Source organism: Anastrepha obliqua, chromosome 5 (genome assembly GCF_027943255.1).
Source record: "Anastrepha obliqua isolate idAnaObli1 chromosome 5, idAnaObli1_1.0, whole genome shotgun sequence".
Classification (NCBI taxonomy): domain Eukaryota; kingdom Metazoa; phylum Arthropoda; class Insecta; order Diptera; family Tephritidae; genus Anastrepha; species Anastrepha obliqua.
Window position 1 is genome coordinate 77,185,671 of NC_072896.1, and position 16,685 is coordinate 77,202,355.

General features: G+C 39.0%; 1 protein-coding gene across 1 annotated transcript in view; it reads left to right on the forward strand.

Moving 5' to 3' along the window:
- Nucleotides 1–1,825: 1,825 nt before the first annotated feature.
- The window catches only part of LOC129249038 (RNA-binding protein 25), a 74,309-nt gene continuing 59,449 nt past the window's right edge, over nt 1,826–16,685 (forward strand). The window contains exons 1-2 of the mRNA XM_054888660.1: nt 1,826–2,160; nt 2,402–2,487. Coding sequence (XP_054744635.1) covers nt 2,107–2,160; nt 2,402–2,487 — 140 coding nt within the window. The 5' untranslated portion in view covers nt 1,826–2,106. The remainder of the gene's footprint in view (nt 2,161–2,401; nt 2,488–16,685) is intronic.

Consider the following 16,685-nt stretch of genomic DNA (forward strand, 5'->3'; position numbering starts at 1 on the left):
AGGCCAGAGGGGACTATTTTGAACTCGAAGTTATCAGAACAAAGCTCATGCCGTTTCTATTTTAGCTCAGTCTTGTTTATTTTGGGCTTCAAAATCCGTTTCGGCGATACAAATTGGCTTTCTCATACATGGATCGTCTTCTTCTTTCACAGCATTACAACGCAGGGCGCCTCAAAGTGTCCTTTACAATGCTTTTGCATAGTAGCAAAATCATTGAGATCGTATTCCACTGCGTCTATCCATCGGATCCTTGGTCTGCTTTTGGCCTTTACGCCCATTAGCTTTCCATGGCTTTCTTCACGGCACAGTCAGCAGGCATACTCGTACGGATAACATGACCTAGTCATCTTATGCGCTGCGCTTTAACAAAACGCACAGCTGTCTCGTTCTGAGTGAGATCGTTTAGTTCGGAGTTATACCGCAATTCTTTCGTAAAATTTTCCTTTCTATGCTAGTAATCAGCGCGCAGAGAGCAATTTTAAGAGTCCATATCTCACATCCATACATCTTAACGTATGGTCGAATAAGGGTATTGTACATAGTTAGCTTTGTAGCTTTAGACATAAGTCGGGACTTGAACAAGTTAAGGTAGACATAATACGTTAGCGGCATTGATGCGATCCCTTTGATTCGCCTATAGATTCATACACGATCCACAGACTTTCCAACGATGCTCTTTCGAAGAAATTTCATAGTTTTTTATATATTTATATATTGGTGCGTAACTACCATTCGGAAGGGACAAAGTTCGAATCTCCAGGCAGGACACATCAAATTATTAAAGAGTTTTTTCTAACAGGCAATGGCAAGCCTCCGAGTGTATTTCTGTCCTCATAGAAAACTATCTGCCATTCGTATTCGGCTTAAAACTGTAGGTCCCTTTATTTTAACAAAAATATTAAGACGCGCGTCAGAAATAGCAGAAGGAGCTCGATCAAACACCCAAAAGGGTGAAAGCGCCAATATATAGGGTTGGCCATATTAAACTGACCCATTGAGTAACCCTATAACTTTTTACTGTAATTTCAGATATCGCTGATATGGTCATTGGGCCGTTCTTCTTTGAAAATGGTCAACACCAACCATTGACCGTCAATGAAGAGCGTTATCGGGCCATGATAACCGATTTTGTGATGCCGATTGTTCGTGAAAATGGTATGGAGCACTTCTGGTTTCAGCAAGATGGCGCACCACCACACACAGCACGAGCCACCGTCAACTTATTGAAGACTTTGTTCCCTGGCCGTTTGATATCAAAAAGCGGCGATTTTGACTGGCCGCCACGATCACCGGATTTGACGCCACCGGACTTTTATCTTTGGGGCTATTTGAAATCTAAGGTTTACGTCAACAAGCCAAAGACACTAGGCGCACTTAAGGCCAATATCCGACGGGAAATAGCCGCCATATCGGGCGAGACGCTGGCCAAAACTATGGAAAACGCCGAAAAACGGGCACATTACGCTATACGAGCTAAGGGCGACCACTTGCGCGATATCATATTCAAAAAGTGATGTAAACGAATCTCCTTGAACTAAATTAAATGTTTTTCACAATGAAACACAAAAAAATGTTTCTTTTTCCATATTTTTTTAATAATCACATGGGTCAGTTTAATATGGCCAACCCTGTATATATATATATAATATGTATAAGGAGAAATAATTATTTCATATACATACGAACATATATCCCAACATTTGTTCCATAGCAAAATTCTTTTTGAAGTTACAACTTTTTTGCTTTCTCAACACACTGTATTAAAATTTCAATCTTGGCAGCATTTCCGATTTTTACACTTCAAAATTATGTCATTATTTCGAAAACAAAAGTCGCAAGTCACATCTGTTGATATAACACATTTTACTGGGAGAAAAGCAATTTTTGTATTTTTTTACTACTTTTTTTATAAATTCGTTCCACTCAAAACAACGACAAATTCAAAGCATTTGTGTTTTACGGCGACGATACAAAAAAGTGCTTCCGTTCGTTCATTACATACATTTAATGTCTGCATTAGTGGCGTGAAAATCCGTATGAAGTAGTTACAATTGTATTTGTTACTATTGTATGCGTTCTTAGCTAAACGCGAATCAGAAGACGAGAATGGCGCGTCTGGTGTTCAGTGAAACCCCAACAAAAGCAAAAAAAAAATTTCGGGTGCATATCTACACACTCATATGCACATGCACATCTACATACACTAACAAAATCTGAACTACAAAGGATAAGACATTTTTCGTTTAATAAATCAGTATAGAAGCAGGCTTTTTGAATTGAATTATTCCTTTAGACAGTTTTAGTGAAATTATCCTTTCAACAGACTCAACACAAAAAATGCCACAAAACAAACGCCAAGTTAATAAGTTTCTGTACCTATCACCGTACGTCTCCTTTTCAGCCACGTCCCAAAGGATGGCGCAATGTGAGCCTGCTCTTGGAGCCTTCTAGCAAGAACTGGTGGGAGGATCCCGATGTCGTAGTTGCGTGAGTATTTACATTTCATATCCAAATTTTTTCCGCTTCAACCTGGTTTCATGTTTGTCATATGTGTGGGTATGACTGTACACATTATACCATAGGAAGTTTATTGTTTGGTTAATGCGTGAGTGAACTTCTTATGGGCCATTAATGGCCGGATGTGGTGATTGGTTTCATGCGGTATCATTGACTGGCGTGCGTTAGCTAAATTGGCTAGCAGAAAAAACCGAAATGGTTTTCTTGTTCGACAGAGTTATGGAGTGGAGCCAAACATAAATTATATGCTGGTTGCGTATATGTATGTGCATTTAAAGGCATGTATTTGGTAAAATTTTGTGATAAAGTGCAAACAATATTTTATGATATGAAAATTTGCCTCAACAAAAAGTTACAGCTACAGTTCCTATCGAACCTGCGCAACATTGTAGCAGAGTTAGTTTTGCCCTATCACATCCATTATTCTGACTACATTACAAACAAAAACAAATCAACATTATACATATGCATATACTATATTTACTACTACATTGATATCTTTCCGCATTTATCAATAAACCAGTTCTTTGCCAGCCAAGTGGTTCGCCCACATTCGGGGTGGCATAAATTCCATAAAATAATTTTAAACATAACAATAAATTTACTCCACGCTTGTAACTGGAACTTCGCTGTGCTGTTTAAAAAACAAAACCCAAAAAAAAAAAACAATATTATATTAAAAAATAAAAAGGAATTTTCTTTATCGGCTGCGAAGCAAATTTGTAACATAAATTTGGTAAATTCTATGCACCTTTCCTACCGTCACAGCTTTTCGCTTTACCCAACAATGTACGACTTGTAATCTACTCATAGTCGCGTTATATTTAGCATGCGCCCCACCCAAGGCTGCCTGGCTAACTGATTGGGTGTTTTGTACCGTAGTCGCTGCCACAAAAAATGCGAACATGTGCCATTCAAGTTTTCTCTGCAGAATGATGTAAAATCTGTTGAAAATTGCATCATAATCAAAGCAGCTGCCGGCCAAACAATAACCACACTTGGCTGGCGGTTGGGTGACGGCAGGCTACGGGTGACGGTCGTCGGTCTTAGTTCGTTGCCGCAGTCATTATGGGTCACTAATTTGGTGACGGATTGATTACACAAAATATACACTAATAAATTGCATGCACCTCTAAAACAATCAAGTACAGGTGGTAGGTCTGATTTAATAAAGTTGCTGTGCATTGCATACTAAGAATTTCCAAAATATTGTCTGATTTTTGCTGATAAATTTGTGTATCTAAAATGTTCAATAGCAGCGATTTGGCAGCAGCGGTGGGATCAGTCACAAAACGAACATTGGATCTGCAAACTCATACTGGTTGTTGATGAGTAGTTGGGAAGAAAACATGGAGACACCGACTTTTACCTTTCGCAGTTACTCAGCGGAGATGGCCGTTTTCGGAAATACTTGCACCGTTTTAAGCTGACAGACAGCCCTTGCTGTCCAAACTGCTCGAATACTGACGAAAGCGCAGTGATTTTTCATTGCGACCGCTTCAGAGGGGAACGAGCTATTCTCCTGGGTCATCAACCAGGGGGATACGAGATATGTGAGCAACCAGCAGTAAGTGGGAGACAGCCCAAACGTACGCAGCTAAAATATTGGCGCGAATCCGTCATATTGTTTGGGAACGAAAGGCGATACTGCAACGGTTCAACGGGCATCAACAGTGAAGGTGAACGATTTATGACGAACCGACGATAAACACAGACTTTTAAGCGAAACACTCACTACAACATCGCACAGAAGACATATATATAATAAAATTTTCCGATATCTGTTTTACTTCATAACCACCTATAACTCAATGTAAGTAATTGGGGCTATCGACCGAGCCTTCATAAGCCAGCAGGAGAGGAACCTGGACTCAAGATACATGTTGTGTCTTCGGACATAAACGCGGCTCTACCAAGATGTTATACTTTTGTGGTCTCACGATAGAATTTATCCGAAGTCGGAGGATTGTTATAAGGGTTTTCAATAACAGGTGTTATTTTGAATAGCCCGCTATTTCGGCTGATGTCACCTTTGAAGCTGTCACTTTTTGATATTTGACAAGTAGAAACTACGCAATTAATAAAAATGGAACGACACATGTTTAAACAACGCATTGAAATTATTAAAATTCACTATAAAAATGGTGAAAATTTAGCAGAGACGGTTCTTAAACTCGAACATTTTTGGGTCATCGTGAAACACCTTGTCGGAACACAATATAGAAATTGGGGAAAAAAATCGAGCTGTTGGGAAAAGTTAGTACGAGTAATGTGATGAATAAAACCCGTGCACGTCGCTCAAGAACAGCCGAAAATATTGCTGTTGTAGCCGAAAGTGTTTAAAAAAACCCAGGTTTGTCCATTACTCGTCGTTCTTTGGAATTAGGCGTATTTTGCATAAAAATTTGGGTCTTAAGGCTTATAAAGTTCAGGTAACACAAGAACTCAAGCCGGCTGATCAACAACAACGTCGTGTCTTTGCTGATTGGGTCGTTGAAATGCATGAAAATGCTCCGGAATTCAATCGAAAAATCATCTTGGGTGATGACGCCCGTTTCCACCTCGGTGGCTTCGTCAACAAGCAAACTTGTCGGATCTGGGGCTCAGAAGTTCCAAGAGTTATTGTTGAAAAGCCTCTCTATCCTCACTGGTTGACGGTTTGGTGCGATTTGTGGTCCGACGGAGTCATTGGACCTTACTTTCTCGAAAATGAAGTTGAAGCAACAGTTACGGTAAATGGATTGCGCTATCGATTTATGATTAACGATTTTTATGGCCGAAATTGGATAGTATTGATCTGGACAAGGTTTATTTTCAACAAGACGGCGCTACGTGCCACACAAGCAACGAACCATTCTTTGAACATCGAAATAACACCTCTTATTCGAAAACCCTTTAGTATTGTGGGAGCGTGTGCAACATACCATGGGTGTGACGGCGCCTTAACATTTTTGTTTAAACCTCCTTCAAGAAAAAGAAAATAACTGCCTTTTGTTATCTTTAGTTTTGACTATCTTTGTGTGATGGCGAAAACATTGCAAAACATCTGCACATTTTGGCTAAGTAAGCTGTCTCCACAAGATCGACTAGAACCTTTCCGACTGCAGATATGTGCATATATATGTAGTCCCTTTCAGCTTCGAGTCTGTTACAACTGCGCATAACTGATGGGATATTACACTAGTAAACAAATTTCTGAATTCTCATTTAATCTGAGGATACACTGTGTGATTATTTCTTGGTGTTCATAGAAGGTGGCGCAAAATTGATCGCTCAGTCCGAAGATTCAAATCTTTATACAAATTTCGCCCGTGAAGATCCAAACAAAGATTTCCATCACTCAAAGTATTATTTTTTATTTAGTAAAAAAATCATGCAAAAAAAAGCATTTTTTATCACATCTCAGTTCCCAGATAAAAGTCAAACCTAAAATCACCATTTGCTGACAAACTAAAATACGCTCTTTTCGCCTTTATTGATGGTTTGATTGACCCGGCATTCTTTTTTCTTATCAGTCTTTTCTTTTTGAATCTCTCATAGGGCTCCATCAGTAATCTGCGAGTATAGTCTGCCGATTCGTGTTCGTGGATGTCGATCCGTGAGCGTCCCTTACTGACAAAAAACAAACTTTAACGACATGTTGCATCCCATTTTATAATTGCAGTACGGAAGCACTTATCTTCATGCGAAATTTTTATTATGAAGAAAATTTTTTGTGACGGCAAAAACAGCCTTCCATTTTTGGTTTTTCAACATCACGAAGAGTAAAAAGATATAATATGAGAATTTTCAATCAAGTTTTAATGTCCAGACCTACGAAAACATCCTGCTTCAGAATTTTACACATTTTTTATGAGTACCAATCGTCTTCTTTTTATGAGTCTGCTTGCGGCCGCCGTAGCGGAAAGCATTAGTGCATGACTACCAGTTGGGAGTGCGTAGGTTCGAATCTCCGTTTTTTCTAATAGCGATCGCCTCTCGACAGGCAGTGGCAAACCTCCAAATGTATTTATGCCAAGAAAAAGCTTTCCATAAAAAGCCATTTGCCGTTCGTAGCCGGCTTAAACTGTAAATTCATCTATTTGTGGAAAAACAAATAGGAGGAAGGGCTCGGCAAATCCCTAACAGAAGTGTACGAGCCAATTATTTATTAATTTTTTTTTTAATCGTCTTCCAAACATGTGCATCATATGGAAGAAAATTCTCAAAAAATCAACGCGATTTTTGAGCGATTTCAAACTTACATTTCATTATACTAAAATTGTACGGACTCTTAAATTGCATGCCCAGAAGTTCCCTAAAAATCCTGGTTAAAAATTTTAAAATTTTTATGACAATTCTTTGAAAATGGTGCCGTTTAGACAATTTTTCGTATCTTGTTCCGTTCGCCGTTTTCTGAGCAAATTTCTTGGAAAGCTATTTGTTTTCAGCCCCCAATAAATTAAATGGAATAACAGAAAATCGTACCATAAATAGAATTCTTAAAATTATTTCGATTCCAGCGCGACATGTAGTACAATATTTTCAGAAAACAGTAGCTCATGACCTGATTAGAAAATTTATCTACCTACCAGTGAAAAGGCCGTCGAATTAGGCGCAACCTTTTTGTGGAATAGGCAGTAAATTAGATAAGAATTTTGATTTTGAAGTAGTAACAAACTTCGTTTATTTAGGAATCTACATTAACACCAATAATAATGTCTGCTTTGAAATTCAATATAGAATCTCTCTTGCCAACAAATGCTAATTTGTACTAAGGCAAGTATTAAAGTTCCTCTCCACGAACAGAACTAACGCTTTATAGGTATCTCATTATGCGCGTTCTATTGTTTGGCACAGAAACTTGGAAGACGACAGGATCTGATGAGGCGTCCCTTGGTGTGTTTAAGAGAAAGATTCTGCGAAGATTTTTGTGCCTTTGCACGCTGGCGATGGCGATTATCGTAGGCGCAATAAGCTGTATGAGCTTCATGGCGACATAGACATAATGCAGCGAATAAAAATCCAGTGACTCTGCTGGCTAGGTCACGCTGTCCAAATGGATAGAAACGCTCAGGTTTTGAAATATTCGTTGCGGTAGCAGCTGGTAGTAGCAGAGAAAGACCAAGGCCTACTTTGCATTGGAAATATTAGGTGGAGAAGGACTTGGTTTAACTTTATGTGCCCAACTGACGCCGGTTAGCATGAGAAAGAAACGGTTGGCGCGTTTTGTTAAATTCGACCAAAATCACTTAAGCGGTTAACGCGCGAACCAAAAATAAGAAAAAGAAGAATCAGTTTTTAAAAATGGTATCATTATATATAATACTTCTGCACTACTCCCTATATCACCCACTGTTGTTTTCTTGCTACAGTTTTATTACAGCATAGATTATACTTATAATTAAACGCCAATCAAAGCACGCAAGCACGGCTTACAAGCTGTAACTTTAAATCGAATCAAAGTTTAATGTAAAGTTTTAAAATAAACTTTACGACTTTTTTCCTTGCTACTTGCATGCAAAGTGCGCAGAATTCCACCAAAATCAATTTGCAGTTTTAGTTGTCGCTACATTTTACGTTCTTTTTTTTTTGGTTTGGTTGTTTAGCGTTACTGGTATTCCCCTTGTGACCGACAACGCCCACTGGTGCAATTGGTACGTGCTGGCATTTCGGCTGCCATATTCTGTTTGCCACACTTTTGAGTCGACACATAAAAGTGCAAGTATTTACATACCTACACACATCCAGCAGCTAGCACGCCCCGCGGCACGCCATAGCACACTACTCGTACCCCACCCAGACGCCTGCCGCATGCCACAAGCCACTATCAGCTGAAATGTCTACTTAAATACTACTCAGCTATATTGCAACAACGTGTTGCAAGGTTCGCGTCGGTACGTACACTTAGCGGCAGCGGCACTCAAGATTCGTAAAAAAAAGAGCAAAAACAAAAAACCGAACACACAAAAGGCAATAAAAATAAAACAAAGAGCGTGCAAACAATTTACAGCATTTCGTATACTTTCACCTTAGGCGCCAACAAAGGCATTCAAAAGTTTTTCCTTTCGCTTTCAACTGTTTACGAGCTCTTGAAGTGTGTCTCGTTGTTGTTGGCGGCACTCTGTTTTTTTTATGCGAGGGTGTTAATTTAGCTAAAAGTCACGTGCAGTCACGCCACGCTCTCTGCTCGCAGCTCCGAATTCGCAAATTGCGACTACTGTGCGCCACTGTTTATTTAAAATTTTGATTGACTTTTTTCAATTCGATTCTGATTTGTCTGAAAACTGATGGAAAGAATTCGGTCAGCAATAAAAAGTGGGAAATAAGTACACGAATTTTTAAATTGCTTTGTAATTTCTTACATATTTAGCACGATTTTTGTTTTGAATGTAATTCTGGTGCTTTTAAATAGGGTCTAAATAATATTCTATTCAAGCATTAAAAATGTCAAGGGCATCTCAACCCTGCACCCGTATACGATTTCTTCTCATGTACACTCCGTTGCAAAATTATAAGATTATTATTATTATTATGTTATGAGTGAATTTATCGCAGCGACCTGAAGATCTATTGTGCCGCCTTCATGAATTTAGAGTATTTTGCTGAGCCCAACTTCCTCAACTGCCTCAATAAATTTAAATATGCGTCCTATTTTATTGAGTTTTATTTCGTCCTCTGGTAAAATATGTTTGCCCAGGTGTTTATGCCGCGTATGACTCGGTACTGGGCATGATGCCAGCACATGTTTGGTAGTTTTATTTTCCTCCCTACAGAACCAGCAAGTTCCATTAGAGTTTATTTCTAGGTTGAGATAAGTATGTTATTTTATAAAGTATTATCTCCTCTTACAAGATCAAATCAACTCAAGAAGTGAAGTCTCCTCCCCCTTAGTTCGCAGAAACTTCTACGATTGAGCTATTCAAAAGCTATAAGCTGAGCTATAAAAAGATTTTCGAATATCGGCCATGCTGATTTTATACGCAGCCTCAAGGTGGGCAATAGTCGTCACGAAGACGGCTGACAAAGCTAATACCGAGCATAGTGTCCAAAGGCAGTTTTTTTGTTTTTTTGTTTTTTTTTTTTTTTAAATAAATAATTTATAGCTCCGCAACCCAAATGACCTTTTCAGCATTTAAAAACAAAAAAGGTCCTTAATGCTACCAGCCCAAAATCGATATCAAACCTTCACTAATTGAGAGTGCCGTGGCTACTTGGTTATCATGTGCGGGTTTGCTAAAATAGCAGCTAATACGAAAATGAAGGAAATGAAATTGGCCAACTGCGGACGGTTAACCGACAGGGACCAGAGCCAATAATCGGAATCAGTTCTGCAGGAATTATGAATTGGATCAGGAATTATATTCGCAACTTACATAAAGAGCGGTAGTCTAGTCTAAAACTGCAAAGTTTTGTGTGACAAGCCCGAACAGAAAACTGTCGAACTTTCTTCTAAAACCTGGAAGAAAAGACATACGGTTGATAGTCGATATTATTAAAAGACACAACCCATGGCGTCAGCATATGGCCACCATTGGAATAATTGAGAACCCGATTTGCCTGACTTGCTTAGAGAAGGCAGATAGCACTGAATATTTTCTCTGTGAATGTCCTGCGTTTACTAGAGAAGGCTACGAATTTTGTGTTCCGAAATCATGAGAATGGGTAACATCCGTTCTCACATACTGGAGGATATATTCAGATTTGCTAAAGAATCTTGAAAATTCTTACAGGACTATCTGACTCTGTCTCTGTCTCTATTCTATCCCATCTCTTTCTTTCTGTTACTCATCTCCTTTCCTCCTTGACTATCCACCCATTCACTTTTCACAGCTTTGAATAAAATGGACCTTTCAGCCTAAGTATTTTAGGAGTTACCAATCTCTCGGTGCTTCTTGGCTCACCTTTCAAATTTCATTCAAGATGAAAATGAGCTTCTTTCATAGCTTCTTTTCAACAAACGCACCTTTGAACAAAAACACTCACTTTGGAAGTAAGTTTTTAATTTTTTGTGAACGAAACATTTGACTAGCGAAATTTTTATCACTGCTCACATCTGATACAGGATATTTGGACAGATACCACTGTGTATGATGTATGTGATTTTAGCAGAAATCAGCCGATGGCCCATTCTACCGTATTTTTTGCTAAAATGTGCCCTTTTCAGGTTTTCGTAGTCAATTCTCAGGTAAACAATCAATAAACAGTAAACAACAAATCTTCAACTTGCCACTTACTAATTTATAGTTTGGTATGTTGAATCCATGGGTCATGTAATGGAATATAATCTTATTGGGAAATGTACTGAAAGCTCACAAGCCCTGAAAAATTTTCATTAACTTTCACTGATTCTGGCAAACAAATCACAAAAACCTTAACTTTCTTTACTTTTTTTAAATCTGAATCTAATTTTTTTACCTGTTGGTTGGACTCGTGCTGATTTACGTGTCCACAACAAGCCCGGCGCGATAATTTTTTTTAAATTAAATCAGATTAGGCGAGAAACTATTTTACTTGGATTAGCTGTAGGTAAAGTTAAACCTTATAAACCTGGTATTTCATAACTGCATTTAGGGACTGAACTGTCAAGTCCTTTAATTCTTCTGGTCACTAGTTTGGACCTTTCGTAGTTCTGCAGAAGCCACTTACGGCCATCTTGGCATTTTTAAATTTTGTATTTTTTTATTTCACTTGTATATATATATATATAATTGGCGCGTACACCCTTTTTGGGTGTTTGGCCGAGCTCCTCCTCCTATTTGTGGTGTGCGTCTTGATGTTGTTCCACAAATGGAGGGACCTACAGTTTCAAACCGACTCCGAACGGCAAATATTTTTTATGAGGAGCTTTTCATGGCAGAAATACACTCGGAGATTTGCCATTGCCTGGCGAGGGGCGACCGCTATTAGAAAAATGTTTTTATTAATTTTGGTTTCACTGAGAGTCGAACCAACGTTCTATCTGTGAATTCGAATGGTAATCACGCACCAACTCATTCGCCTACGGCGGCCGCTTGTATTAAACAGAAATTTCATTAGCCGATTGGACTTTGACTAAGGCATACTAAGTGCACAACTAAGTCTACGGGTTTGACTCATAATTGCCCTAGCGGCGTATATACCTTAGAGTACATCACTCTCCATTTAGAAAAAATCGGCATTGTTTTTCAATCGGAATTATAAATGCACTATACCAGTTTGATTAAAAAGTTCCCGGAACAACCGTTTGGTGACGTTCTAAGTCAACTGCTTTGAATTCGGGTTTTTTTTTAGGTTGCCACATCTATGCATAACATTCCTATCAAAATTGTATCGCCAATGCTTACCATTTGTAAGAGCTACTTCCCTTTGAATAAATCTACCTCTGCACCATATTTTTGATGTATTAAATTTTGCGTTAAAAATGGATTTAATGGTGCAAAAACATTAGAAATGTTGTGAAGCTTTTTCGCTAATAAAACACCAAAGAAAATAACCGTTTACGAGTGGCATTAACGCTTTAGAAGATATCGTAAGACCATCGAGGATGACGAACGTAGTCGCAGACCTTCGACAGCAAAAAATGATGAAAACATCAATAAAGTGAAAGAAAATTTGATCAATAACCCCAAATTAAATATTAGAGATCTGGAGAGCTGGCAGAGGACTTAAACATTGTTTATAGATACATTTAGGATATTGAAATTAATGATTTTCGTACGATGCAAACCAAAAATTGCTGCAAAATTAGTCTCAAAGGACCTGAATACCAAAATCTTGATTTCTAAGTCTGAATCCGACCCAACATTCATCAAACGCATCATTACCGGAGACGAGACGTGGATTTATAAGTAAAAATAAATAAATAAATAAATAATTGGCGCGTACACTTCTGTTAGGTGTTTGGCCGAGCTCTTCCTCCTATTTGTGGTGTGCGTCTTGATGTTGTTCCACAAATGGAGGGACCTACAGTTTCAAGCCGACTCCGAACGCCGAGGAGCGACCACTATTATAAAAATGTTTTTATTAATTTTGCTTTCACCGAGATTCAAACCAACGACCTCTCTGTGAATTCCGAATGGTAATCACGCACCAACCCATTCGGCTACGGCGGCCGCTTATAAGTACGACATGCAATTCAGACGTCAGGCGTGTGAGTGAGAGCTTCCAATGCACCAAATCCAAAAAAAAAAACACGTCTTTTTCAGTTCAAAAAGAAAACGATGCTCAGGGATTTTATGGGTTACAACAGTTTTGTACACCACGAATTCTTGCCAGAAAATCAGACAGTTAATGAGGACTACTATTTGGGCGTTATGGAACGTTTACATAAAGCAATTTGGTTTTGTGTGAAAATAACTTGCACCATGATAACAAATCGTCACACAGTGCCATCATATTCCATGAATTTTTGACCAAGAACGAAGCGAATACTATCCAACAGCCATCGAAATTAGCTGATATGGTTCTCTAGGTTTTTTCTGTTTGATCGAGTCAAAAAAACCAGTAGGGAGAACGCGTTTTACAGCCGAAAGGAAGTAATGGAGAAATCGTAGACTGCTCTGTCGCTATACCAAAAATTGAGTTCCAGAAATTTTTCGAGAACTGAATCAAACGCTGACATAAGTGCGTTGCAGTTGATGGGGAATACTTTGAAGACGATAATATCTCTTTTGAGAAATAAACTTCAGTTTTGAATTGTCGGAATATATCCCGGGAACTTTTTGATCAAGGTGATATCCCGCGCAGGTGTTTCTAAAGGTTTTTATTTTTGCACCGAATTTGATATTTTTTCTATAAAAAACGTAAACTTAATTGCGCACCTAATATTGCCAAATCCATTAATCTATCAATATGTACATCTTAACAATATACCCATACTTGCATACGTTTAATATTTACAAAGGGTGTTAATGGCCTTTTACCAAGGGTTGGTGGGTGCTTATGCTTTTATGGAAATCTGTGACAAACACACAACTTTACAGTTTACATTGAGTGCACGCACATTACTTTCTGCTGCCACGCAACTGTTAACTGTTGCGTAGCGCCCGCTAAAGGTTCTCTTGGTAGTTACCAGGGGTTGGTAATAAGGTGTAAACAGCGAACAAAGTGGCTGTGGGGAAGTGTGTCAAAGTGTTGCTGTCAAGGTGTCAAAACGATCAAAACGGCAACAGTTTCAAAAGTGGATGTGCGCCAGCAAGTTGTTAGGGCCAACAACAGCGCAAAGTGAAAAGTGCAAGCAAGCAACTTGAGGCTGTCACACATTTGGTGCAACGTGGCGCACAATAGTGCAGCCGTGCCCATGCATCACATGGCATATGAGTAGTTGTAGAGTGTGAAACACACAAATTCAGTGCAAGGCAAAGTTTCTTTTTCTTGTTTTGGTTTTTGCCAAGTACGATTGCAAAGTTACATTTAAAATGGGATTGAAATTAAATTTGCTTGGTAGTGCCAATCAAAATAAATATAAATAAACGATGTAAAACAAAAAAAAACAAAAACAAAAAACAAAGTGAGCAATCGCAACGTGCAACCAACTTGCAGTACACACAATTATTTTTAGGAAAATAGAAATTTGTGCTTTTACGTTCGAGTGCGCGTTGTGCCACCCTCCGCTGTGCTAACGCCAAAATGCCTTACACACCTGTCAACAGGCGCCTTTCTTCGCAAAACTTATCACTCACTGGAAGCCCGCCGCCACCTTTGCAACGTTCCACCAACGGAAACAATTGCACCACCGTCACAATGATGTTGGCAAATCGAATCGCGCACCATAGTCAGTGGTCAGTAGACGATGAGCACTTTTTCGAGTCGAACACAATGAACGTCTGGCAGACACTCGAATTTCTTTCCGGTGTGAATTTACGCAAACGCTATCACTACGAGGGCTACAGTGATACCGAAAATATTATACGTACTCTAACACCATCATGGCGCCGCGACAGTTATGCTGAGAAAGCTGCCGCCGCTAATAAGGAAGAGAGCAATGGCAATGCTGGAGGCAGTGGCAGTGGCGGCGGCGGTGGTAGTGGAAGCGGTCGTAGCAAAGGGCATACGGATAACGTTGGTGATGTGGAATACGCAATTGGCAATGGCGTTACATCTATGCGTCGTGATCAGCAAAGTAGCTCGAGCAGTGACAAACAAAAACGAAATCGTAATAAACGCGCTAAAGGGAGGAAGAACGGGCATAGTGAGCGCAGCAAAAGCGGCAAGCAGCGGCAGCGCCGTACGAAATCTTTGGCGCCGAGTCCGGAGTATGCGCTATCACAGACGGAATACACCGATTTGGTGCAGTGCAAGTATGGAAAAAACTCAATTTATTTGTATTTATTCACATCTTCTTAATTGGAGGTTTCTTTGTGTTGAGTTGCTGAATGTCTGGACGTTACAGTTTCTTAATGCAAGAAAAAGATAGTGTTCGAAAAGGCAGAGCGTGAACCATATTTTAGGGACACTTTTTATGCGGCGGCCGCCGTAGCTGAATAGATTCCCACGACAGGCAATGCCAAACTCCCGGATATTTTCCTGCTATGAAAAGGCTCCTCATGAAAAACATTTACAGTTCGGAGGCGGCATAAAAGTTCTTCATCTTAGTTCTTTGATTTCTTGTCATAAATCCTTATTTTTATATGCATCCTTCCCAATTCGCTCCTTTAAATTTCGCCAAAGCTTTTCAATGGGGCTTAGATCGGGTGACTAACTTGACCAATCCATAATTTTAATATTATTTTGTAAAAACCACTCACGTACTAACATTAAGAAGGGTTTCGGCTCATTATCTTGTGTAAAAAGCTACCAAAGTGGCAAATAGTAGGAAGTAGTATTTATTACAAATAAAAGTAAAATATACAAAATTTTAATAATTACTTATTCCAGATATTATGACCAGTATGATTCCTTACTTATCCTACTAGTACTTAAGGCTTTTTATATGTACTTACACACATTCACCCTTACCAGCTTTCTGATTGCTTGTTGAACATTCGCCAGATGACATCGTCTTTACTAAATGCAAGGTGAACTCCAAAATAAACCAGACTGGCGTCATAAAAATTTTTTTGGCGGCGCCATATTTATAATGAGTTAGTGCGTTGACTTCCAATGAAAATCTGGTGATATTCGGTTCAGTGGAAGCGAAGTTATTGCGTCAGGAGTATCAGTATGTTTGTGTCATCGATACAAAAGTGAGTTTCGAACAAAGAGCTAATATGAAATTTTGTTTTAAAATCGGTAAAACGTTTACCGAACTAATGGAATTAATGAAAAAAGTGTATGGCGATAATTGTCCATCTCCTGCCGGAGTTCATGAGTGTTTTACTCGTTTCAGAGATGGTTGTGAGGACATAAATGACAATGGACATACCGGTCGCCCAAAATCAGTAGTAATCGAAAACTCCATCGGAATTGTTCGTAAATTTATGAAAAATGAACCGAAATCATCGACGAAATTCATGGAATCTTAGTTGAATATCTCCAGAACATCAATTTATCGCATTGTAACTGATCATTTGGGCTTACGAAAGGCTGTGGACGTTTCATTTCGGAAAAGTTAACTGAGGACCAAAAATTGCTCAGAATTCAACATTCGAAAGACCTCATTAAAGAGCCGAGAAAAGACGAGAACTTTCTTTACAACGTGGCGTTTCTAACATGAACCTGAAAATAAATATCAAAGTGCCGAATGGAAGGCCCCAGACAAGCCACCACTTAAAAAATCCCGCTTGGAGAAGTCGAAAATCCAGTCGATGCTTATTTGTTTTTACGGTTCCAAGGTAATTGTCCACAAGGAGTTCGTGCCAACAAGCCAAACCACCAATGCAATTTTCTATCTTGGCTTTTTGAAGCGTTTATTGCATCGTATTCGTCGAATTCGGCCTGAATACCGTGAAGGAGGAAGCTGGAAGCTTATTGCATGATAATGCACCATCTCATCGATCCACTCTTGTTACTTATTTTTTTACTATAATCGCATTTTAATCATCAATCACTTACCGTATTCGCCTGATATGACTCCCTGTGACTTCTACCTATTCGGAAAATTGCATTTGGCCATGAAAGGAAAACGTTTTGCGTCCGTAGAGGCCATCCAAAAGTCTTGTACCAATATCCTGCAAGATATTCCGGTCAATGACCTAAAACACTGTTTCGACAAGCTTTTAGATCATGCAAAATAGTGTATCGAGGCCAGAGGGGACTATTTTGAATAA